The 26,518-nt window shown below is 37.8% G+C and overlaps 1 protein-coding gene across 8 annotated transcripts in view; it reads left to right on the top strand.

The window, feature by feature from the left end:
• LOC103187116 (kinase D interacting substrate 220) overlaps positions 1-26,518 on the top strand; it is a 70,786-nt gene that overhangs the window by 21,697 nt on the left and 22,571 nt on the right. For all 8 annotated transcript variants that reach the window (XM_007906468.2, XM_007906467.2, XM_007906474.2 and 5 more), the window contains 11 exons: positions 4,996-5,160; positions 5,945-6,124; positions 8,700-8,865; positions 9,337-9,488; positions 10,082-10,380; positions 11,725-11,865; positions 12,822-13,065; positions 13,170-13,258; positions 14,732-14,876; positions 16,359-16,521; positions 25,177-25,355. In XM_007906468.2, coding sequence (XP_007904659.2) covers positions 4,996-5,160; positions 5,945-6,124; positions 8,700-8,865; positions 9,337-9,488; positions 10,082-10,380; positions 11,725-11,865; positions 12,822-13,065; positions 13,170-13,258; positions 14,732-14,876; positions 16,359-16,521; positions 25,177-25,355 — 1,923 coding nt within the window. The remainder of the gene's footprint in view (positions 1-4,995; positions 5,161-5,944; positions 6,125-8,699; positions 8,866-9,336; positions 9,489-10,081; positions 10,381-11,724; positions 11,866-12,821; positions 13,066-13,169; positions 13,259-14,731; positions 14,877-16,358; positions 16,522-25,176; positions 25,356-26,518) is intronic.

Below are 26,518 nucleotides of genomic sequence, written 5' to 3'. Positions count from 1 at the left end.
AAAGTAAATTGACTATTTTGTGGGCAAAAATGTCTTTGACTGTTCAGTTCTCAATGTTTGACATCTTCTGTAATCAGTCAAACCAGTAGGTGAGCTTGCGCTATCCATAGGCACGATGTGTGCAAATAGGATACAAGGATGCAGTTCACAGATTGGTAGAAAGTTTGCAGCATAGATGCCATTCCCCATTATGTGCTGGTGCTACATTCACCCACTAAAATTATTTAGCCTAACCGATGCGGTTTTCCTTTTAATAGTTTTTCTCGAAATCTCTTTTAAATGCTCTTAAGGACTCTTGTTTCAACAGACATTTGTGGAAAATGTTCCATAATCAACTTTTAAAAAAAACTTATTTTTGATGTATAGTTCACGGTTATGTTTGAGGTGTATCATATTTTGGTCAGCTGTCTGTTGAACAGATGCTTAAGAAAATCCAAACTGAACGACCGAGTTCCATGTGCGCTCGCGCGCGCGTGTGTGTGTGTGTGGGGGGGGTGTATATCCCAGCCTGAATCATGTCTTGAAGAGAGGGGTCATTGAAATTGAAAAATATCTAAATGGTGGAAGGGTAACCTTAGGGATTGGATAGAGGGAGTGTAGTGATAACTCCTCATGGCTTCTTTCCAAGAAATGTTGTCTGATTTAGCTGAAGTGATGATGTGTAATTATACCAGATGCTTCTGGACTGAAGTACACAGATGAGCTTGTGCTGACATTCTACAGAAGTGCCTCCACCTCTTTGGATCTATTAAGTTCTTATGAAGACAAGAAAACTGCTAGACAGGAGAGACATGATGTCCGAGAGCTTGTCTAACTGTGTAAACAGTTGTGATCTAATCAAACTATCTTCCAAGAGGATCTATGTGTTTCTTAGTAGATTCGTAAGAGGAACATGTCACAATATGAACCTCAGAAACTGGTTCTCTCTCCTTATTTCAGATATTGATTTTGCTTTACTCGTTGTTTACTCTCACCTGCATTTACAGGGTGATGACTTCTACATTATAGGGTAATAATTTAGCTCTCTATCCGGGATCACAATGTATATTTCCAGTATTCAGCCTTTTTTATTCAGCCTGCATGCAGAGTTCATTCACTGGGTGTCTTTATAGACAATTGTCACTGACGTTTTGCTCCTGATCCTATCCCTTCCTGATTTGACATTAATTTTGTTTATTTTCTTGAATTCTTACTGTATTTATTATTGTTTTCCTTCTAAACTTTTCATTTATAATTTTCAGCAAGTAAAGAGTACAACAAGAGCAATAGCAAGGTCAGAACTGGATGATAAGACAAAATAGTTAAACCTAAGGTGTATGATGAGGATAATCAACAAAAAAGTGTGTAGTCATGACTGTTAATAAAGAGGGTTCGTTCATTCCATTTAAGCAGAGTGGTCATTTTTTCAACAATTAACAAAGCTACATTAAAAAAAGTTGCATTTCCCAGAATTACATCCCTGTAGCTCAGTGGTTAGAGCACTCGCCTCGCAAATGAGAGACCAGGGTTTGATTCCCGAGCAGGGTGAAATGTTGAGCAAGTTTCCTTACTCCACGCGCCTCAGTTTACCTAGCAGTAAGTAGGAACCCGGTTGTTAGTCGAGTGACAGATCGCTTTTCCGGGGATAATAATTGCTTTTTAAAATAAATAGGTAACTTCAATCCACGACTATTTGTCGGACAATGCTATGCCATTGACTGCCATGTTTTGCCCACAAAATTTACTGTCAATTCACTTTACAGTATATTCTATGAAGTGCTTTGAGACATCTCGGAGATGTGATAAGGGGCTATATCAAATGCAAGAATTATTATTATCCCAGAAGATATTCTGGAGAGCTGAGTGTCACCTGTGATCTTGGACATCTGGAACAATACTCAGTGGGTGAGGGGAGAGAAAATTGCATCTGGTGAACTCTTTTGCTATAATTGGAGAGTATAGGGGATCTTCCACAATATGATTAGGGAACGGAAGCGTCCAAAATTAACGCCATGAATGGAATAATTCTACATACAGTATTATTTGTTTTAAGCACAAGGCTAAAAGAGTCTCTAGCAAGAGCTCTAAAATATGGTGAATATCTTCAAAGACTTCACTCATCATTTTGACCTTTGGAACCATAGTCCATATCACTGAACCCATATGCATTATCCATGATGAAATCACTGACTGTTGAACTTGCCAACAGGAATCTAAAGGAATAAACTGTTAAAACACTAGGCAGAACGTACTGAGCACAAGTTAACACAGCACAAAAAATAAGAAAACATAGCCTTCTGGAAAGCAGCTTTTTGCAAAAACGTAGTTCATTCAGAAAAACTGGACTACCATTATAGTATTCCTGTTTTATATAGAGAATGAGATGGCTATTGACAATTTAAATAATTGCTGGAGGCTCAATTAATCACTTCGCAGTGATCCCAGTACTTGCAGCCAACAGACTGAAATTGGTTGATGGTTGAAGCCTGCTTTAATTTTTTTAAAAGTGTATTGGGCCCTTTCAAGCTAAAAAGGCATTTTTTGGATAAGCCTTTCTTAAACAGTGGAAATAACCAAATGTACATTATTTATCCAAAGGATATATGTCTACATTTCCATAGACAGGCTACATGTAAGGATTTGTTTATTTTTGTGTGTGTCAGCCTGGGTAGTGGTAACACTTTCACCTCTAAGTCAGAAGACTGTGGGTTCAAGCCCCATGTCCGGAACTTGAAATCAGTCTAATGCAGTGCTGGGAGGGGGGTGGCATTGTCAGATGTGTCGTCCTTCAGATGAGACGTTAAACCAAGTTCCCATCTGCCTGTCCAGGTGGATATTAAAGATCCCATGGCACAATTTGAAAAGGGAGTTTCTCCAGGTCAGCAAATCGCCACAATAAAATTGGTCACTCACTCAATGGCTATTGTAGGAGAGTGCTGAGAGCAACTGGCTGCAGTGTTTCGCTCACAAAATATCCACTTTACAGTATATCTTGTGAAGCGCTTTGAGACCTCTCCATGATGTGATAAGGTGCTATATCAGATTCAAGGATTATTATTTTCTTTTTTACCTAAGGGGTAGTGAGAATAAACGAGTTATCTGTCATGGAAACCAAGTTGAGACCTCAGCCAATGTTCATAGGATTCAGTGATCTCAGTCCTAATAAATTCACAAAACTGGAGGTAGTAGAAAAAGCACAGTTGATCTCATTCCCGAGAGATTACATTCACATTTAAGTCCAATAGCCTGAAGTGCATTGAGAACACAAGCCTCCTTGCTAAACCCAGATCTCAAACTGTGCCTTTTGAGGTCCTGGTGCTATATAACTTCAATGAATGATGGGTCATTAATACTTGCCATCATAGCAAGGGAAACCATAGAACATCATCTATGTGCTGATGTGCAATTATTGCTCTCCATAGTCCAATATAATCTGAATGCTATATATTTTTTGTGGGACCTTTATACTTTCATCACTTATAGAAGTTTTCATTTACGTAGCATGTTGAGAGGACATCCTGAGGAACAGTGCTGGCTTGGCACCTTAGCTGCGGGTAGGAGCCAAATATGGGGGGGAAATGACCAAAAGCATCATCAAAGAGTGGAATATAGGAAAGAGTCAGAAAAACTTTGATAATATTGCCACCAAACTAGATCTACCAGGGGAGGGGGATTTCCACTACATCATGTATGTTCCTTGAGAATACACCTTTCGACACAAATACCATAACCTCACGGTCACTGTTTATGTGAAGAAGGAACCAGATTCCCAATTAGTCCAACCAGAATCTACAAGAACATTTTCTAAACCTAAAACATAGACACTTTGCTTAATACTATAAAAATATATAACAAACATTAAACAGAAATGTCCCCCCCCCACAGAGCAGTATATCCTTACTAATTTTCAAATTTCAAAATGCTGAACTATCTTCAGCGAAAAACAGGCACATTTTCCCTTACACATGGCCAAAGGAATTGCGTGTACATGTCCCTGTACTTTGCCAGTGTACGCAGAAGCAGGCATCCCGTAATCCTGCATGTCAGCTATTAAACAAACCTCAGTTGCAAAGATTTATATCCTATTTAGATTAACATCTAATCAACTCAAATATGAAAAAGAAAGGGAGAGTAGAATTTTGTCTTCTCCCTTCATAATGTTTTCTCATGCACTTTCAATAGTTCACAGCCTTTATTGCTGTGGGCAGCAGCGTTTACCTACAGATACAGTAAGTCATGTGAAGCGCTTTGGGACATCCTCCCAATGTAAAAGGCACTATACCAAGTGCAAGAATTATATTATAGGAGGAAAGGAGGATTTAGAAGAAAATTTTCCATTCACAGTTGGGATGTGAAATGCCCTGCGAGTAGGCTGGTAGAGATAGTCTTGTAGCTTTCAAGAGGGAAGTAGACAAGCAGATGAAAGGGGCTGAAGGGATATAGTGATAACACTTGCACTTGGTACAGTGGGATTAAATTGACCTCGTTATGTGAGTTGCTATGGACTTAATGATAGATTTTGATGTTTAACAATTATCACTCAAGTCAGTTTCTGTGAGGCGGCTGGCTTTCATAATTCAGCAAGCATATTTCTTCTGTGAAACATGGAATTACTATAGCCAAATCTCAGGGCTAATTGCATTCGGCCTCAGTAAGCAATATAGAGGTATTTTGGACTGTTTGGAGTTCCAGAGGAGCTCAGTATATATAGTTAGCATGAACTAAAGCAATATCTTATTTTAAACTCAATTTCTTTAGTTCTTTTTTTCCTCCTTTTCTAATTTTCTAGTTCTTTGTTCTTTTTTCCCATTTCCCTGTGATTTGAAATTCTGTTACTGAATATCAAACAAATGTTTCTTTTCAATTGTTTCTTAACATTTAAATATTTTTTTACATCCAAGAGAAATGGTGAGAAACGATTTTCAAGCTGATAAAAAAAATTAATTTAATTAATTTAATTTGATATGTTAACTGAGCTGTGTGTGTGTGTATACATATATATTTTTTTAATCACAGGACACCTCTCTCCAATGGAGACGGATGGGGATATGCTTGGCTATGATCTGTACAGCAGTGCACTGGCAGATATTCTCAGTGAGCCAACTATGCAGCCACCAATTTGTGTGGGGCTGTATGCACAGTGGGGAAGTGGAAAATCATTTCTTTTGAAAAAACTTGAAGGTAAAATACCTCTGCGATTTCACATATATCTATAGGTATTATGGTATTCAATGATATCCCAACCTTATTTGTCCAGCTTTTACGTGCAAAAAAAGATTCTAGTCATTTCACTATAAGGGAAACTGAGGGGAACTAGATACAGTCATGTCTAATTTGATCCAAAACAGTTGTGGCCAACCTTTTTGGTTGTCCATCAAAATAAATTTTGGTTGAATATTTCTTGATTTATATATTAAATATCATATATTAAATCAAGGAAATTCAATCAAGAAAAAAATGTGGAAACTCATTGATTGATTGAACAAGCTTACCTTAAGCTAGACTAGCTCAAATGTTTTGGGGGATGAAGGGGGTGGAGCTTCTTGACAGCCTCATGTGCCACGTCTGGCCCGTGAGCCACAAGTTGGCCACCACTGGTCTAAAATGTTAATATACCCAGGGACCATATTGGTTAGGTTGCTCTTCCTCATGTATTTAGAATCCTCGGGTATGTCTAACAGTACCAGCAGTATTCCTAATGTTGTTCAAGCAGTCTGGAAAAAGGATTGTTTCCCAATTCGTTTGCATTTTATAGTTCATTATTTTAGAAATAATTATTGGTTTAAAAAAAATTATAGAGAGGGAGAGGTTATTTACATCCAAAGGCACTTGAGTTTATAACTGGATTAAAATAAATTTGGAGTCTGAAGTTTGAAAGGAAAATGTGATCAAGAAGAAATTGACAGTAAATAATTTAACTGCATAATTTCTGTGTATCAGGCTAATGTTTCACTTCTACTTGTAGATGAAATGAAGACATTTGCAGGGCAGCAAGTGGATCCTCTCTTCCAGTTCTCCTGGGCGGTGGTGTTTATTACCCTCTTGACCTGTGTGGGAACAGGAATACTTCTTGGCTTCACAGTTTGTCACAAGCTTGGCATTGCAGTTGGGCTGAGTTTACTTGCTCTTCTTTACATCTTTTTTGGTATGTATAATTTGTTGTACAAATGCAATCTGATCATGTTCTCAGAAGAACTGTTGGCTCCCACTCGCAGCTCTCTGGCTCTCATTATACAATGCAGGAACAATGGGAGTTAGCAGGCACCATTTGCTAAGTGAAGCAACGTGAAAGTTTTGCTTTAACTAGTCATCAGATAAGCCCAATGTGTTTTCATTTTTTCACTTCTTCACCTTATTTTTTGATCCCTTCCTCGTTTTCCACTGGCCTCAGACCCCTTTACTTATGGTTGCTGCTTTCTATCAGCATCATTTGCCCATAGCCTTTTCATTTGCTACAGAGCTTTTCTCTATCATATAAGTATCAATAGAGGATAATAGGCCACTCTCATTGTGTTAGGAATGCTGATATACAGGTGCTCCCTTAGTGCGTTTATAAACTGAAGAGAGCCATTAGTACCATGAAGAAGGAAAAGTATATACAGGCAGGTATTTTTTTTTCAGTGACCAACCAATTTGGTTGGTTGTGAATTCACAAATGTCTGTTTTAATCATTTAATCACTCTGGAGACTAAATGCAGTTAATCTTCGATGTGTGTTTGGGATTTTCCTTTATGGGTGATAATTGACTAGATTGCTACAATTGGCAGAGAGAGCCGAATTAATTCTTCTGTGTCTAGATGTTCCATTTAACAAATTGCATGTGGGTTCTGAACTGAATAATCCCCTAATACCTCAGATCAATTCATAAATGCACTTGTAATAAAAATATCTCTCTGAGATGCTGATTTTTCATTTTTAAGTAAACGGACTATTCATATTGAGCATTTTTACTAAATTTATTAAAATGTTCAATAGCAGCCAAAATAAATGGAGGAAACATACATTTTACTGCAAATTAAATTGAATAAATATCCATAATTGCTAACCTCACAAATTGCAAGAGAAGCTTTGAATTGAGGGGTTAATTGTATACGAACACAACATTTTTTTCTGTGATTTATTTTGGAGGGAACTTGAAAGAAATATATGCTTTTTTTAAAAATTATGCCTGGCCACTATTTTCTGAGTTAAAAATGGTGCTGAAAATTTCGGTTGCAGTGCATTTTGGTGCCTAGCCCTGTTCTGCACAGTTAAATTCCTGTTTGTCCTAGTTATAAGCAAAGGTATTTGAGCAACCTTAAGAGAGTTGTAACTCCTGAGAGGGAAAAGAATGGTAATCTGCTTGCTGCAGGCTGAAGTGGCTTTTATTGCATTCCAGGTTTTTAATTCCCTTATAATCCTGCTTTTCAGCTCCCAACATTCTGTCTGCCTCTATATCCTCTTATGAATTGTCTGGTGCCATTGTATAACCTCTGTCAAGCCAAGCAATTCATTTCACTGTGAACTATTTTTTGTTTTTTTTGACATCACATTGAACCGTGAAATGCAACAGCTGCAAGGTGAACTTGTTGCATTAATTATGAGCAGCATATTTATGAAGATCAGATTATGAAATTTGCAACCGGTGTATCATAAACCTCAAAACAGCAAAGTCCATAAAAAGACTGACGAGCAAAACGCACGTGGAACTTGGCTGCAAATTTGGCAATCATATTTGCAAAGCACAAGTTGGAATTAATGCAACAAATCTGTTGCAGATATTATGTTTAGACACATTCAAATCCTCAAAGTATGCATAGATAGATATTGGATGAGGACAGAATTGCATTTTACTGTTATGTACCTATGAACAACTAGCCCAGCAACACTCACATGTGAAATATGGACACTAAGGGTGAGGTATTGGAGTATCAGCTACCAGTATCTATACGTGTGTTCTTCAATGGGAATCATTGGCTTCTAATGAAGGGGAGAAAAATTAAAAATGGGAAGCAATTTGGCTTCAAAAAATAAATAAAATTACAGATGCCAGTAAAATAACACCCAAGTGAAAAGGAAGTCACAAGTATAAGGGGGAAGATTGCAAATGAGTCCAGAAAATGAGCCCCAAAACAGCTGCACTGTATCCATGTTTACGTCCTCCCGACGTGAAAAGCGCTATATCAAATGTAAGGATTATTATTATTATTACTGCAGTGGTACACCTTATTTGCACCACACTTAATAGTTGTAAATGGAGTTGGATAGATATTTGTTAGGTAAGGGTATCAAGGGATATAGGGCAAGAGTGGGTAATTGGAGTTGAGGTACAGATCAGCCAAGATCTTATAGAATGGTGGAACAGGCTCGAGGGGCTGAATGGTCTATTCCTGTTCCAATGTTCCTAAAAGTGACTTGTAAATTTACATAAGCATTTGAGAGCACAATAAATTTTGCTACTGTTAGCCTGCTATACTGACTACTTCATTGTTGTTTTGTGAACCTCCATTTGATCTTTCATTGGTTTGGTTCTGTGGTGAACATTAGTATTAATGTGTCTAGAGAACACTTGAAATCCACATCTCGTAGCAAATTCCTAATGCTAGATTTTATTCTATTTACAGTGAACCTTTGTGGATAATGTTGCAACTAGTGTTTTGGGCACCATTTAAGTTATTACTGTTATGCCTATGGATGAAACAGTGTTCCAATTATAATTAATTTAATTTTGTGTTTCAAAGCAATTATTTATTTTGGTGGTCGGCAAGAAGGAGAGAATTGGAATTGGGCCTGGGTGCTGAGTACTAGGCTTGCTCGGCAAATCAGCTACCTGGAGCTCCTACTTAAACTGATGTTTGTGAACCCGCCACAACTGCCAGAACAGACATCCAGAGCATTACCTGTTAGGTAAAGGTCCTAATTTTATGTATTATGATACAATATTTCACAGAGTGGCTTAAAAGAATTGTCCAAAATTTTAAATGGGATGCATGGGACTCATTTAAGAAACTGGATGCTGTGATAGGAGGATGGTAACAAAAACAAAATTACATTTGTATAGCGCCTTGTAAGGAGAGTATTCTGAAAGGACCAAATTGATTGAAGAGCCTTCTTCATCTGAACCTCTCTTGTGATCATTTTGTTGTTCTGCATTATGGCACTTTATCTAGTTTAAACCCAAATGGTAGCTTTTTGTTAAAACTATAAGTTTTCTGTCATTTTTATTCTGAAGCTGAAGTGTAAGATTATTTGGGTAGAATTAATGTGTACATTAGTGTTGCCTTACAGAGTATTGAACCATTGTCATCAATAATTATTGTCTTCAGTGATTGCATTCAGTGAGTTTCAGTATTTTAATTTATCTTTGTCGTTTGAAAGGTTTCTTTTCACAGACTACAACAGGCTTTCTAGTGTTGGTGGAGAAACATCTACGGCTGAGATGATTGCAACTCTCTCTGATGCCTGTGAAAGAGAGTTTGGTTTTCTTGCATCAAGACTCTTCAGAGTCTTCAAGACTGAAGATACCCAAGGTATGATTCTTGTATGAGAATAACTTGTTTTGTTTACTGGTGTAGACGTCATAACATATGTGATTAAAGGTCACATTTTGTCAATGTTTATCTTATTCTATTCAAGCATTGCATTTCAATTCACCCTGTTTTATTTTTAAACATATGTAGCCACCAAATTTGCTCCAACTTCAGTTGAAAATATTCTGAAAATGTTAGTGCAAACTACTTCCTCCTAGCTTTATTTTCACAAGTTGCAAAACGTCAGGTATTTCTCGACTGTGATCATCACCATGACTGTGATCATCACCATGGGTATAGACAGCACAGAAAGTTTAATGCATAACTGGTTCTTTTATAACTAGTACATTCATGTGAATTTGTTATGTTACCTATATACTGAGTACAGATTGGAACGAATAATTGCTAGTTATGCAAATTTTCAAATAAAATATTCCCTTTAATTTCTTTAAAGATAAATAGTTAGACAAAATAAACAGGAGGAATATAATGTTCACATATAGATTTCATACATAGAACGGACATCATGGACACTGACTTCAAAAAATAGGATGAATGAAAAACACACTAACAATAGTTCTATCTTTCACAAGGTAAAAAAGGAGTCAAGAAATGGAAAAAGACCTGCTGCGTCCCATCATTTGTCATCTTCATTTTTATTCTGGGCTGTTTCATTGCTGGGATCATATTGTTGGCCATTTTCAAGGTGGACAAAGAACACTTGACAATAAACGCTGTTCTGATATCTATTGCCTGTATTGTTGGCCTGGCTGTGATCCTTAACTGCCAGACATGGTGGCAGGTGCTAGATTCTGTCCTTCACTCTCAGAGAAAACGAGTCTTGCAAGCAGCTTCAAAACTTCACAAACTAAAGCCAGAAGGATTTATGAAAGTAAGTATTTTGCACACTCAAAATCCTATAAGTTAATTATTTTCTGTGATGTAGTGAGTGAGAAAAAAAGTGAATGAGGAAGAACATTAAAATATTTGCATGGTTGATTTGTATTACTAGATCAATGAGTTTAATCCGCTTTCTAATTTTGATCAACTTTTCTTTGCAGGGTAGATTGGTTCATATTGTTAATGTTGCAACAAATAACATGCAGCTTCATAGTTGATCATCATACAGAGTATGGTTATACACTGTACTTTTTTCATTCCCTGTTTGAAAAAGCTTTGCTCAGCCTGGCTAATTTTATGGCAGTCTTGACTCTTGAGTCAGAAGGTTGTGAGCTCAAGCCCTAATTTAGGACTTATGAGTTCACAGTCTGCACTGATATTCCAATGCAGTGCTGGGGGAATGCTGAGTTGTCTGAAGTATCATTCTTCGGATGAGATATTAAACTTGAGATCCTGTCTGCCTGTTCAAGTGGACATTAAAGATCCTATGACACTGTTCAAAAAGAGAAAGGGAGTTTCCTAACAGTCTCCAAATTAAATTGGTCATTCAATTCATGCCTGTTCATGGGACATTGCTGTGTGCAAATGGACTGCCACGTTCGCTTACAAAAAAATTGTTATAACCCCTCAAAGAAATCCTGTGAAGCAATTTGAGATGTCCTGACAGGAAAGGATGTGTAACAATTGCAATGATTATTTTTCTTATTATAAGATTAGTATAAATAAATGTAATACAATTCAATGTAAATTATTTAGCTACTTTTGGAACTAATGGATTTATTTCATCCTACACTTGCAGCATGTTTCTCTGCTTTCTCTTTGGCAAAAACATAATGATTTTATGTATTACTACCTTGAGTGCTTCCTGCAGGGCTGCACCATTTCCTGGAGTTGACCATTCACACCTCAAAAAACCCACAACTCAAAATTTTTTTAGCTAGGGTGGTCCTAGCTGGACAATTAGTGGGAGACTTGCCCCTCATTGCTTTCAGTGGTTTGCTATGTGGTTTGATCCCAGGGTATACTCTATGACCTCCAAGCCTTGACTCTTGCCAAACTGCAGGTAACTTTCAGCAATTAGGTCAGTAGGTGCATCCCTTGAGGGAGAGAGAGCACATTCCATACACAGGGACATTTTGTACTGTAGATGGGTTACATATGTGGAACTCTCAATCTGGTTGGGATACTCGTAAGCATTGGGATGGGTTTCGTCATGTGCCAGACACTTGGCTGACCAAAAAAACAAACAAAAGGAATCTGCTTTTTGTGAATTAGAAATCATACTTGTAAGATTGCCATTTTTTGTTGGTAAAATGTGTTCTATTTGCTTTGAAAGGTTCTAAAGTGTGAAGTGGAATTAATGGCCCGGATGGCTAAATCTATTGATGGCTTCACTCAGAACCAGACCAGACTTGTGATTGTTATTGATGGACTAGATGCATGTGAACAAGACAAAGTATTGCAAATGCTGGACACGGTAGGTACCCTGCTTCTTTCATTCACCACTAGTTTATGCCTACAGTAGCTTTGTGGGGAGCTTCACTGTAGCACTAATTGTAGCCCTAAAATACATATCCCTGATTCATTTAAAGTCTCACAATCAGAGATTTAGACAATAATTGAGTAGGATTACAATTCTTAACCTTTTTGCTTTGTTTCACTTGTTGAAGTTTGGTTATTTTTTTTAACTGCAAGTGTATAAGCTTGAACAAGTTATTGCAGTCTGCCATGAGAAGGAACTGGACTGATACAAGTAATGGTATGGTGCTCCTGTTCTATGTTTCACTATAGTGCAAGTTTGTTTATAACCCTTATAGCATTGTGCTCTTTGTTCTGTGAGCGTTGCCAGCTCACTCGCTTGCCAGGTGCTGGCCACCTTTCACACTAAAATGGCCGAGTTCTTCAGATCACAATGATGTCACTTCTCACTCTGCACCTGTGCGGAAACAGGAAATTACATTGAAGTGGACGAATTACCCAGAAGTCAACCATTTTTTGTTTTAGCTCCCTGTGTGCCAGATGGTTGTGCCCATGCACAGTAAAAATCCTTCAAAAAATGGCTCACTATAGTTTGACGGATTTTATGGATCCCACACATGGGGGCCACACATTACTTTGTATCAATTTAGTTCCATCTCATTGCAGACCTCAATAAATTGTTTAGGTTAATTCCCTCTTAACAATTTCATACTGGAACTGTATTGTCATCTATCGGTGCTTTAGACATTCTCATGTTCATTTAGTTCCCTTAAATTGGCAGACAACTTTTCAAATTGCTAATTCCCAAAGATATCATCAGCACTTTTTCAAGTAAAGACGTTCAGTAAATCAAAAGAACTTGAAATGGTGCTGGAGTTTATCTTATCAACAGTTTATATTTTTACAGGATATCCTAAGGATTTTGTTTTTTATTTTGAACACTTTTTCTTCCAGGTTCGGGTTTTGTTTTCAGTCGGTCCCTTCATAGCCATATTTGCCAGTGACCCACATATCATCATCAAGGCAATCAATCAAAATCTGAATAGTGTTTTAAGAGATTCTAATATAAATGGACATGACTATATGCGTAATATAGTCCACCTACCTGTATACCTAAACAGCCGAGGACTGAGTAGTGCAAAGAAGGTTTTTGCAGCAGCACCCTCTAATGGAGATGTTGGAAATTCAGAAACTATCGGTAAGAATCTCAGCAATGATTCAAAATGTACAGTATACATTTTCTGCCTTTTAAATCATTTGTGACATTAGGTATCTTTTTAATACTCTATTTCTGAATTGTAGGTTGGCATGAAGACAATGATAGGAAGCTTTCACAGCACAGTCTAGGGGAATTGACCAAATTGGGTAGCAAGACAGCACTTAATAGACGGGTAAGCAATGATATTAATTTTGAATGTTAATTTTTAAAAATTGCATGATGAGAACTTTACAGTTCAACATAAGATATGAATTTTAGTATAGTGCTAATACTAATCTTTCAAAATTGTGGCATTACTCCAGCATTTTAATTCTATAACACTATACTGTGCAGGTCACGTTTTGTATTGTTTATATTTTCAATCTTAGCCTACTCTGCATCTAGATTGAATTCTGAACAGGTCAATAGGCTACCATTTATCAGGAAATCCAGGATTTGTATCTAATAAAGCTTTCATTTGGATTGTTATAAGTAAAAATATTAGAATATCTGAATTGACAGTAGTTAAAATAAACCATTGAATGATATTGGGTCCATAATTCTTTAAATGTAGAAAATTATGGAAGAGAGTCTGTATCTGCATTAATCGGGTTCTGAGAGTTGTGGATAAGAAATTAATTTTAATATAGTGCTATTAACAATCTTCGAAATTTGTGGCCTAATTCCAGTATTTTAATTCTATAACACTATCTTCTGTAGGGCTTGTTTTGTATTGCTCACATTTTCAGTGTGGATAATTGGTCATCATGTGAAATACAAATTGGCTATGGTACAAACCAAACAATTATACTGTCACTGTCGTATCACACTGCGCCAACACTTCACTTTATCTTTCTCTCTCTGCCTCCTCTCACTCTGACTCTAGCTTTCTCTTGATTTGATTCCCCCATCTCTCATACTACACTTCAGATTGTTAAATAAAGTCTTATCTTTGTCCTTCTGATTCACAGACACTCTGTGCGGCAAAAGCACAACCAGCTAGACATATTTTCTCTCTAGCGCAGCGATGAGTCCACTTCCATGCTGTAACCTGATGTGGATAAGTGGACATGTAGATCGTTGGCATGTAGTTACATGGCATTCTATTCTAGTGGATTTTTCCTCTGGTTAAACCACTATGAAGCTTTAAAACATTTCAATTCTAGTGTTGTCCTCGCTCCCTCAGTCTTCACTAGTTTCTAAAATTAAGAGCTAATAAGAAATGTGTGCTTATAAGTGTTTGAATTAAGGTCTAAAGTGTAATTGAGCGTAGAATATACCTTGATTATAAGTGGGATAGATAGCTCAAGAGTATTGTAACCGATGTGGCTGTGTAACCAGCTGTATGGCTAACTGACATTCTGTGATAATGGCACAGCATATGAGAGATGTAACAAATTATGTCATGGATCTGTTCTATGCATGTTAACTTCCCGATCTCATTGGGAAAGTCCTGAGTGGAGAGCAGGCTCTTCTTGTAGGGAAGAAAATTGTGAGGAAGTAACCTTCAGTCATGTTGGTTGAGACTGGAGTATGGTGATGAGCTTTTGGTGCAGAATGCTGTCGCATGAGGGAAATTTAGAAGAGGGGAGAATGGAGAAAATGGATTAAATTAAAGAAAAGCTTGCAAACTCTTTGTACTCATAATCGATTGTTACATCGATAGGATACATATCGTCGGAGGCAGATGCAACGACAAGTCACAAGGCAGATGTCTTTTGATCTGACTAAGCTCCTGGTTACTGAAGACTGGTTCAGTGACATCAGTCCTCAAACCATGAGACGATTGCTCAACATTGTTTCAGTAACAGGTGAGTATCAACTTGATTTTATACTTTTCACGTGGAATTTCCTTGTACCTACCTTCACAATTGACTGATGGAGTGCATTCTTTAATGCTCCTGCCTCTTTATCAGGAAATCTCTGTCAGTCTTAGGCATCATAAGAAGTTGTCTCCATGGAGAACACCACTGGATTGAATAATCCTTGCACATTAATGCAACAATTTTGAGCTGGCAATAGTGACAATAGCCCTTGGCAAATCTGGATTGGTATTATTGTCCCTCAACCTTCTGATCAGTATAGGTGTAGTGTCTACTAGAGAGTGGAGAATAAAAATTAAAACACCTGCTAGGGTTTCTTTCTCAAAGATATAATCCCTCCAAAACCAAAAACAATAATAAAAAAAATTGGTCATTTTCAATCTACGACTGTTTGTGGGACATTGCTGTGCGCAATTGGCTGCCGCGTTTGCCCACAAATATACAGTCAATTCACTTTACAGTGTGTTCTGTGAAGCGCTTTGGGACGTCCTCCCGATGTGAAAAGCGCAATATCAAATGCAAGGATTATTATTATTATATACACTGAACTCACAACCTATCATCTCCTTGCATATTATATTCAGTTATACTTTAAGAAGCTGCAGGCAAAATAAACAACGCAACAAACTGCATTTACATAGCACATTTCATACTGAGAGGGTGTCTCAAAGCGCTGGACGGTTGAGGGTCTGCACCTGAGCTGAACTTCCCAACTTCCCTCCACAAGCTTTACTGTGAAGAGGAGTGATTTGTATTAATGGGCAAACAGAGCAGCCTAAATGCACATAGCAGTATTCCACAGACAGCTATTAGTCGAATGACCAATTTTATTTAGGGGATTGTTGGCCACGAAACGGGGAGAAAATCCCTTCTTCTTTCGCTTAGTGCCATGTGATCTTTAATGTCCACCCGAATAGACAGATGTGACCTTGGTTTAATGTCTCATCAGAAGGACGGCCCAACAATTCAGCACCCCTGTATTGAAGTGCCAATCTCGACTAAGTGAGTTCCACTTCCGACGTGGAGCTTGAACCCACAATCTTCTGACTCAGGCGATAGTGCCACCAACTGAGCCAGGCTGACACGCTAACCCAGAGAGCAGAGTTGATATTCTCCCCATTGCATGTACACATGCACGTAGTCCAGGAGAGGAGTGGGTTGATGAAAGGGAAATATTATCTTTGTATCAGTAACACTTGCACAACACACCATAAAATCAGTAATCATACTTTAGTAAAGTTAATTCCCTTACTTTACCTTTGACATTCAGAATGGGATTATATAAATGCATTTAATTTGGACATTTTAATGGCATATAAACCCCACTGACTGACCATTTTCCAGGGTCTTCGTGCAAGTTGCATTTAATTTTCATTTAATGTAAGTTTTATAATTTGTTTTAATCTCACATGGTGATGTTGAGATTTTAATAAAGCCTTTCAAAGATGGTTTAATTCAATTTCATTCCAGGCCGTTTGCTAAGAGCTAACCAGATTAGCTTTAACTGGGATCGGCTTGCCTCTTGGATAAACCTCACAGAACAATGGCCTTACAGAACCTCTTGGCTTATACTGTACCTGGAAGAGACTGATAGTGTACCAGATCATCTCACCCTGAAAAGCATCTATGAAAGGTATGTAGTTCATGTACTTTACAGATAATAATATGTATGTTACTTTAGCCATGTTTTAAATCACTGCTATTAGAATTTTAAATATTTTAAGATTCAATTCTATATTTTCCCTAAATCTCCTTTTCCCCTTAATTCAACACCAAAGCTAATAGTGGTGACTATAAAACGTTACATTAGCGGCGTCCCGTGTCTGACTCACCCAAAACCCATCACCACGCTTAAGAGTATCCAAACCAGACTGGAGTTCCACATAAATATGTCATCTACACATGGAAAATTCCTTGGGTCTGGAATGGAGTTTGCACTCTCCCTGGAGGGACACACCTTGCTTACCTTTATCCTGGAGAGTATTAGGCACAGGTTGGCAAGAGTCAAGGCTGGAGCCTCCAGAGTGTGCAGTGAGCTATTGCTGGAGTTTTAACCATCGTAATTTAACTGTATAGTTTGCCCTTGAAACACTCTTGAGACTGCCACAGAGGGTTGATTTGATGCTGACAAATACATCATCTTGGAGTCACCTCAGCTATTTATTCCCTACCCAACTATGGGGATGCCCCCCGCCCAACAAACAACAACTACTTGCACATATGCAGCGCCCTCCACACAGGATAGCGTCTCAGAGCGCTTAACAGTGGCGGAGCTTGACTGAGGTGAGGGGGTGGGTATGGGGAGGTTGCCGTAAGCATGGTTGAAGGTGAAGATCTTCAGGCGGGACTTGAAAAAGTAGAGAAGGGTCAAGGCGGAGGGATTGAGGGAGAGTGGTTTGCCTCCACTTGGGAGCAAAAGGGGTTTAGTCTTTCCCAGATATCTCTCCAGAGATTAGAAACTCATTGGGCAGGAATTTTATGTCAGTTTTGTTGCAGAAATTGATCTTTCAGTGTTGAAGATTTTTTTTAAAAAGGTATCCTTCCATTCTGACACAGAGTACATTGTTGTACAAACATGATTTGCCGCAAGGTTATTCAAGTTGGGTTGTATTCTTTAAACTGTCATGTATTCAATGGATCCTGGGATTATTATTTTAATGAGCTTTTATAGAACTCCAGCCACTTTTGTGCAAATATTATCCCTGCCAGCAGAGGCCAGTATTTCATTAGAAAGATATGCAGTACAACAGAATATTCATGTCAAGTGGTGCCAATTATCCACCACTATGTACTAAATGAACCATTAATACAATTAAAACATCGGATGGCTGGACCAATGATTGGGGGGGGCAAGGTGGGAATCTGGTCTGGCTAACCCAGAATCTCCAGCTAAGTGTTATTACAATGCCAGCATCGACATTGTAATTGTTTGAATCCTGCAAGCAGAAGGTACCAAATAAGCTAACCTGCTCGCGGGATTCAAACTGAGTCAAAGTTAATATCCCTGTCCACGTAGGTCAGCAGGTATGGTGAGGGGACTCGAGCGATCGGAGAGTGGGCCAACGGGAGCCTACACTCATCACTTTCATCACTTGTCAGTGTTCAACAATCAGAATCTTTTTAAAACAGCAAAAACCCCGATTCTAAATTAAGACCAATTTTAAGCAATTTCTAAAGAATCTACATTTAAACTTCAAGGCCATGATCCAAAGGCTGTAACCAAAAAGACAGATTTTTCACTCTTCATAAAAGGTTAGTTAACAGGCACGGTAACTATTCATAACTGCAACTGCGCTATTGGAGTCCTGTTGGACAATGTTGGTAATACACTGTGGAATCCTACAAACAAAGGAACCAATATAGAGAAATGGGGGATTGTGCTGGATCTTTAGTCAGAGTTTACTCTCCATCAGTTGCTGTTAAACAGTGTGATGCTGTTTTTCTGGTATTAGTTTATGCTTTTATTAAATACCTAAAAAAAAATGATTCTCATTTCTAATCTGTGCATCGTGCTTTCACTACAGAGAAATATGGTTTTGCGGATATAATCATCCAAAGCTGTCATTTGAACTCTATTTTATATGTAATAGTCTCTTATTGTCTGAGAAATCAGCTCTGATGTTAATTGATGGCTTTTGTGCACAAAGAAATGCAGCGTCTATACAAAAGATGTAGCCTGCTGGAGGCGTGTTTAATACGTTACATAATTTAATACATAAGGAATATGCCATTTAACATTTGATCTCCAGGACCTCTGTGTGCAGATGGTTTCTCTGGTTTTGAATAACACGGTTTGTAGCTCCAACAGTGTATTTGCAGTCAGTATTATGAATATGGTGCAGACTTTCTGCAGAAGGCCTTTTTTTACAAAGATATCTGTGAGATTATCCTCCAGAAATATTTTATTTTGTAATGTGGGTGATTTTTGTATTACAAGGATGTGTGGTTGCATTTGATCGTAGATTGTTTTTGTTCCAGTGAAGCTGTTTGTGTGTGTGTGTGTATATATATATATACGCATAATGTATATATTAATTATTGAACTCTCAAAGATTCATACCCAATAATTCTTCATCTGATGAAGGGTTGATGCCAGGTGGAGGTTTGGCACAACCACAGAGCTAGGGGAGGAAGGAAATTAGAGGAAGAGGACATTTCCTTCCTGTGAAAGAAAGTGATACAAGTTTAAAAGCAGAACACCATTCATCCACATCTTTCTTGACAAAGCAATGGTGCGTGCTGGGGAGGTGAAACAACTGGATGTATAATTATAATTCCCATTATAATACGGTTGTATTTGGTTTCTTTCTTGTTTCTAAAAGTTGAATCTCCCTTTTTTTTCCTCTTCTATGGGCCATTTTGGACCTTGTACTTCTGTTCAGTGTAGTTTGTAGCTGATCAACAGCTTTAGCTAATGACCAGCAAGGACATGGTTTCATGTTACTCTTCTGACACATTGGATGACTGTTTTCGAAGGCTATTTACATTAAAAAAACAGGGTTTTCTCTTTTTTTCCTTTGAAATTGAATTCAGTAACACAGTAGAACATAGGAATTGCTAGACAAAAAAAGACCAAGGTGCATCTAGTTCGCCTTCTACCATCCTGGTAGTTACATGCTACAGTGGACATTTTTTATCCTCTTTATGTTGCTCCATACCAACTGTTTCTTGAACTCGCCATCCATAATGTGGAGTCCTGTAGCTCAGTGGTTAGAGCACTCGCTTTGCAAGTAAGAGACCTTAGTTCAATTCCAGGCAGGGCAAAACCTTGGGCAAGTTTTCTTACTCCACACTCCTCATAATAATCCCTCCAAAAAAACAAAACAATAATAATTTGGTCATTTTCAATCCACGACTGTTTGTGGGACATTGCTGTGCGCATTGGCTGCCGCGTTCACCCACAAATATACAGTCAATTCACTTTACAGTATATTCTGTGAAGCGCTTTGGGACGTCTAGAAGACGTGAAAAGCGCTATATCAAATGCAAGTATTATTATTATAACAGATTCCCAATCATTTTGAATTTTTTTTGTGTCACCTGTTGCTACTTCAGATTACAGTAAACTCTTCATGGCTGACACATACGCAAAAACATTGGAGAAAATAGGTTGAGTCCAAAAGAAGCCAGATTGCAGGCATACAAAGAAATAATGAAGTGCAAATGCTTTGCGAATGCTGTTTTCAGAGCCAGAGATGTAGAAGTTTTGGTATTCTTCTTTATCAGCCAGTAAAATCCCTAAGTAACTTCTAGGAGGTTGCACTACACCCAGCAGGAGCCATCTATTTGTGCCAGTGAACTGAACATTGAGCTTTGATTCAATCTTTCAGTGTATTTCTTGGCAGCAGTTTTCAGATTGTATTGCATTTTATGTAATATTATACATTAAATATTCCAACCTGAACTATTTATGACAATTTATAATGTTAAATAATCCTTGTTATACCATCAAAACATCTTATTTTTTTGTGAACTGTATTAACTGAAAATTTGTAGGAAAATGCAGCAAACAATTTGTGCACAGCAACATCAGATAAACAGCCATGAAGTTAATTATAAATGTTTTTAATGTTGGGGATTGTTGGCCAGGACACCAGGAGAAACTCCCTTCTTTTTATAGTTAAGTCCCACATCAGTACTTGATGTCCAGGCTTACACTGTTGTGTGGTACTGGGGGAATGCTGCAGAGGTACTGTGTTTCAGATGAGAATGAGGTCCCATCTGGTTGTTTAGGTGAATGTCAAAGATTCCATTGATGCTGAAAAGAGAAGGATATTTCTCAGCATCCTGGTCAACAATCCTTAAGATGAATAGGTCATTCACTTTCAGAGCTTGTGGGGCATTGCCATGAGCAAAAGCTGCCTGCTAATACACAATTACAGTACTGTGCCCAACAGCAATTATCTGCAAAGCTATTTGAGATGATTTGACATTATGGAGATGCTGTATCAAATGAAAGGTTTATTTATTTCCCACTACTTAAAGTGGAATGTAGCAAATTTGTTTTTTCATGATTGCTTCATAAAAAGTAACTCTTTTTAAAAAAAACATTTTTATTCAGTATAGTTTTTATTTGGATAAAAGTACTACTATAATAATATAGCCTGGCATTTCTAATGTTGTTGGCAGAATTATTTCATTTGAATATGTGGCACATTTTTAGATTTTGCTCTGTGGTCTATCTGAAGCAGAATTTAATTTGTAGAAAAATGATTACTGATACTGATCTTGCCCCACCCTCCTCCAGCTGCAATATTCTGCCTGTTCCCTCTTCTTAACTCCTGCTTCAAGCACTTCTGCTTGTTCATCAACCCTTCCTCCATTCCATCTCAGACAATGAGCTTTTGGAGGAGATTAGGAGTCCCCCCCCCCCCCCCCCCCGAAGAAGTGGGCACCAACCGATCTTGTGATTAGTTGCAAAATATTGGAATGAAACTGTAACACCCCTATTATGCATCAAAAACATTTGCTGGCTTTATCATAACCTCAGCATGTTCAGGGTTGAGATTCAGCTTGGGGGTTTAGTTGACATTAATAAAATTCAGTTAGTCTGCGTCTTGTGACATGTCAGCTGAGAATGAAACCCTTTAAAAGAGCTTAGTTGGCCGTTTGATCTCTAATTATTGTTAGAACTAAATCCATTTTTCTAAAGAATTACATCGATTAGTTAATTTCACAGTGCTATGAAACTGCTTTGCATGTAACCAATGGCAATAATCTAGTTGTTGAAGAAATCCAAACATCACAAATATGAAGAAACATGTCATGAAGTGGAGTCCTGTAGCTCAGTGGTTAGAGCACTTGACCTGAGTTCAATTCCAGGCAGGTCAGGGCGAAACCTTGGGCAAGTTTCCTTACTTCACACAGAGCCTAATAATAATCCCTCCAAAACCAAAAACAATAATTAAATTGGTCATTTTCAATCTACGACTGTTTGTGGGACATTGCTGTGCGCAATTGGCTGCCGCGTTCGCCCACAAATATACAGTCAATTCACTTTACAGTGTGTTCTGTGAAGCGCTTTGGGACGTCCTCCCGACGTGAAAAGCGCTATATCAAATGCAAGGATTATTATTATTATTATTATGAAATGTTTATGCAATTAAGTTGAGGACATCTATTATCATAATAATAATCCTTGGATTTGACATAGCGCCTTATTACGTCGTTGAGACATCTCAAAGCACATCACAGTATATACTGTAAAATGTATGACTGTGTATTCTGTGGGCGAAACGCAGAAGCCAATTGCACACAGCAGTGTCCCATAAACAGTCATGAACTGAGTGACCGAATTGTTATTATTGTTATATATTTATTTTAAAGGTATTGATATTCCCAGAAAACCAACCTGCCAATTGACCAGGTTCCTACTTACTGCTAAGCAAACAAATAATAATAATATATAAAAATTAAAAAATAATAATAAAAGATAATGTGCCCATCCTCTGGTGCTCTGCACCAAAACCATTTTGCGTTGCTGCCTCTCTCCCAAGAAGTCTCTGACTGTGCCTTTGATCAAAATCTTTAAATGCATTTCCCTGCTCACTGCATTTGTCAAGCACATCAAAACATTTGTTTAAATCAGGGGTGCTATATAAATGCAAGTTGTTTTTTCCTTTTAAAACAAAAGAGAGAAGCTCCACCAGAATAAAAGATCACTGGTTCTAGGCAAGCAATTCCCCATGTCAGATTCAATATCATTATCTACGTCAAACAGAGAGAAGAAGTTTCCCTCACAGAAGGGTGGAATGTTTTTTATATGATTGGAAAACAAATCTCCAACCGACAGACAGCGAGCAAGTCAGTGCACATCGATTTTATACAATCTACATCATTGCTCTGAGAGCAAAGGCGTGTTTTGTCTTCGGTAAATTGGCCTACCTGTTCTCCTGGATCACCAAGCAGTCTCCACCTCTTGTTGTCAAGGAATGAGTGTCCAAATTCTTTTTTTTGAAGGATTATTACCTCCGTAAAGCATTCTGCCAATCAACTAATAACTAGGTTTCTACTTACTGTTAGGTAAACAGAGGCATATGGAGTAAGGAAATGTGCCTAAGATTTTGCCCCTTCCCGTTGCATTCTCACATCTGGAACCCAGTAAAAATCTAATTCTATATTCCTCAGGTAAAATCCTCGGCAACAGTAGTCATGTGAAAACCCTGCACAAACTGGCATTTTGTTTTTATTGTTAATCAATAGCTGGGATTGTGGTCAGCTCTTCACCAACAATAAAATAACTGCACCACATGGGAGCTTCCTAGTGTTACGTAGCTGGAGCTTATACTACAACTGATCGTATTGATTGATTTCATTCAAAACTGATTCCTGGAGTTGAATAATTTCAGGAGTTGGGCTCTGAATGAAGTAAGTGTTCCTAAAACTTGAATTATGCTGCATGTTTATCATTGATTTCATTCAAATTGCATGGAATTTACACCAAACTTTGACTCTTAGCTATAGGAGTATTTTTTCACCATAGTGAACATATTACTGCTGTTGCAATTTTGCAGTGCAGTTGAACTTCGCATTGTGAACTCAGGAATCAGAGCAAATCATTTTTTCGGGCCTCTCTTCATTTTTTTTCACTTGGAATTGATGATGAAGAAACAGTATGGTTTACTGTCTTTAATAGTGAGAACATTTTCCTTTGTGAATTGTACCACCTTTCTACTTGTGGAACAGGAAAGAATTGGGTTATCACCTTGGCTCAGTTGGTAGCACTCTCATCTCTGGGTTAGAATGCTGTGGATTCAGCCATCACTTCAAGACTTGAACGCAACAGTCTGGGCTGAGGCTCCCATCACAGCATCGAGCTGATTTTTAGCTGGTTCCAGTGTCATGGCCTCAATCACCATCCAGTCATAAAGAAAAATTTCCTGGTATCTGTCCTGAAATTGCACTTTATAATTCTACCGCGGTACTTTATTGAAGTCCATCGTAAAGTATTGTTCTGGGTATACTTTTTCAATCCTATTTAAAATTGTATGCACCTCTATAAGATCCCATCTGAGACATCTCCCAAGATTGAAGAACCTTAGGTTATTATCTAAGCGCCTTGGGACGTCCTCCCGACGTGAAAGGCTCTATACAAATGTAATCTTGTTGTTGTAATCATTGCTCATGGCTCATTCCTCTAACACTAAAGATCATTCTTGTTACTGTCCTTTGTACTGTCCTTAGGACTTAGACAGCCCCCTTATGTCCTGGTGACCAGAACTGTATGCTGTACTCTAGGTGTGACTTGACCAGAACACTCTTTTGTGTTTGATGTCTGGGGATCTACGTTCAACTGATTTAGTAATATAGCCCAGCATCCTGATTACCTTGTTTATTGCTGTTTCACACTGTTTTGACATGTTTTTTGACACCTAATCTCTTTGGCTTCCCCCTTGGTAAGTTTTGTCCCATTCATGGAATACGTGTGTTTCCTATTCTTACTTCCTATATGTAGTACCTTGCATTATTGCCTGGTTAATTTTTAAGATGCTCTCTAAAATAGCCTAGCGGGCCATTCGGTTGTTAAAAACAGAAAAGAAAAAAAACAACTTGCATTTATTAGTAGCCTTGACACACTAATAGCACCTCAGAGCACTTAAAGGCAGCAGTTTAAAGAGAAGGTCCACTATCACCTTCAAAGGGCAACCAGGGTTGCTCAACCACATTGTAACACGGAGTATAAAAATGGTTCTGGATCCTCATAGGTGCCATCCTTCAGATGAGAGATTAAGATGTCTGTGTCTTTAACAGGTCAATGTAAAAGATCCCATGACCCTATTTGACAAAAGAAAATAATTTCTCCCTAACAATGCTTCAGATAAAATTGGTTATTTACTGTGTGTGGAAGCTTTCTGTGCAGAACATTGCTTGATTTGCCCACAAAAATAATAAATGTGACAATAATTACTGGTGAGGGGCTTTGATGTGTTATCAACACAATAAATTAATATTATTTTGAAAAAGATTTTTAATTTTTTTTTCTGCTTCTATTTGTCATTGTGATTTTGTTCTTTTGATTATTTTACTGTAGGAGCACAGTTATTACTCTACCTGAATAATTTACTATTATTGGATCAGTTAAAATGCTAAGAATTTTGAAAATATCTTTTATAGGTTTTCATTCTATCATAATAATAATAATAATTCTTGCATTTTATCGCGTCATTGAGACGTCTCGAAACACTTCACAGAATATAATGTAAAGTGAATTGACCATGTAGAATACCATAGAAGCATGTTGATTTGTTTGCTGTTGCTTAACAACAGTATTTCCTGTGGTTACTTTCAGAATATCCAAAAACATTCCATCTACCAAAGATGTAGAACCACTTTTGGAAATTGACAATGATATTCGTAGCTTCGAAATTTTCCTATCTTCAAGAACACCAATTCTTTCCTCACGTGATGTAAAAATGTTCCTACCTTGTACAGTGAATTTGGATCCTAAACTACGTGAGATTATTGCAGGTGAGTATTTTTTGTGTCATGTATGATCATTGAAGGTTATTGTTGTAAGATAATTACTGAATAACTATATCTTTAAATATGTTTTTTATATGAGCAACACCTTTTGTGGGGCTCTTTAATCCTTCCCATCAAAATGCTTAAGATAGTCAGCAGTTCATGGATTTTACTGTCTACTGAATAATGATTTCATCTTTACAGGATTATGAAGTGCAGTTTTGTTACTGAATTTGAGACATCAGCGCTTTAGCTTTGAAGCATTTTCTGTCCTGATTTCAGAACATTTTTGTTATATTTTACTATGGTTTTGTGTTTACAAAGCCTGCTTTAGTCAATTTTAGCATCTGAATTCAAGATCTCTAGAAATTGCCATGGATCCTATCCATGACGAATATCCATGAGACTTATTTACATTCTCTTTTGATGCATGAGTGCTAGGGCTGTGTAACCTGTTCCGCAGTAGCCTGTTCTGGACCTTGATTGTTCAATTACAAAAACAGCAACAACAACGTGGAGTTATAGTGTCCTTCACGTAGGATAATGTCTTGGAGTTTTTATAGTGATGAGGTTGGATGTTGATTAGTGAGAGGGGAATGGGGAGATGAGCGTAGGCTGGATCACAGAGGTACGTTTTAAGATGGGAATTAAAGACAGGTGATTTAAACTGGAGGTTAAAGGGAGGGAGTTACGGAGGTTAGGGGCATAGTATCTAAACATTCAGCCAGCAATTGTGGCGCAGACAAGGGCAGGAGGTGTGAAAGTCCTGCCCTTGACATCTTTGTCATCTTTGTTACAGCAAAGCAAGGCTTACCAACCATAAAAACTGCATGCATGAAATGTTTTGTAATGCTTTGTACAGTTTAATTAATTTATTTTATATAGTGGTTCAGGTAAACTTATAAAATGTATTGTGAAAGGAAGATGGGGACCTGGGCAATACAGAAGGTTAACATCTTCAACACTGAGACCAATTTAAAATCCAACAAATTGATGGAATGTACATTTCTCCTCTCTGCTGGCTATAAAGATGCTAAATGAAAATGGTTTGGGCAGTCTTAATCCATTTGCTGCAGAACGCTGGCCTTCAACAGAAGATTATCAACACTGGCCCAAACGTGCTAGATTGGCAATCTCGGACAGTACGAATGGCTTTGAGTTGAAATGGG

This window comes from Callorhinchus milii, unplaced genomic scaffold (genome assembly GCF_018977255.1).
Source record: "Callorhinchus milii isolate IMCB2004 unplaced genomic scaffold, IMCB_Cmil_1.0 Scaffold3, whole genome shotgun sequence".
NCBI classification, from domain to species: Eukaryota; Metazoa; Chordata; class Chondrichthyes; order Chimaeriformes; family Callorhinchidae; genus Callorhinchus; species Callorhinchus milii.
Note: the sequence above shows the minus strand (reverse complement) of the source record. Positions and strands in the feature narration are given on the sequence as shown.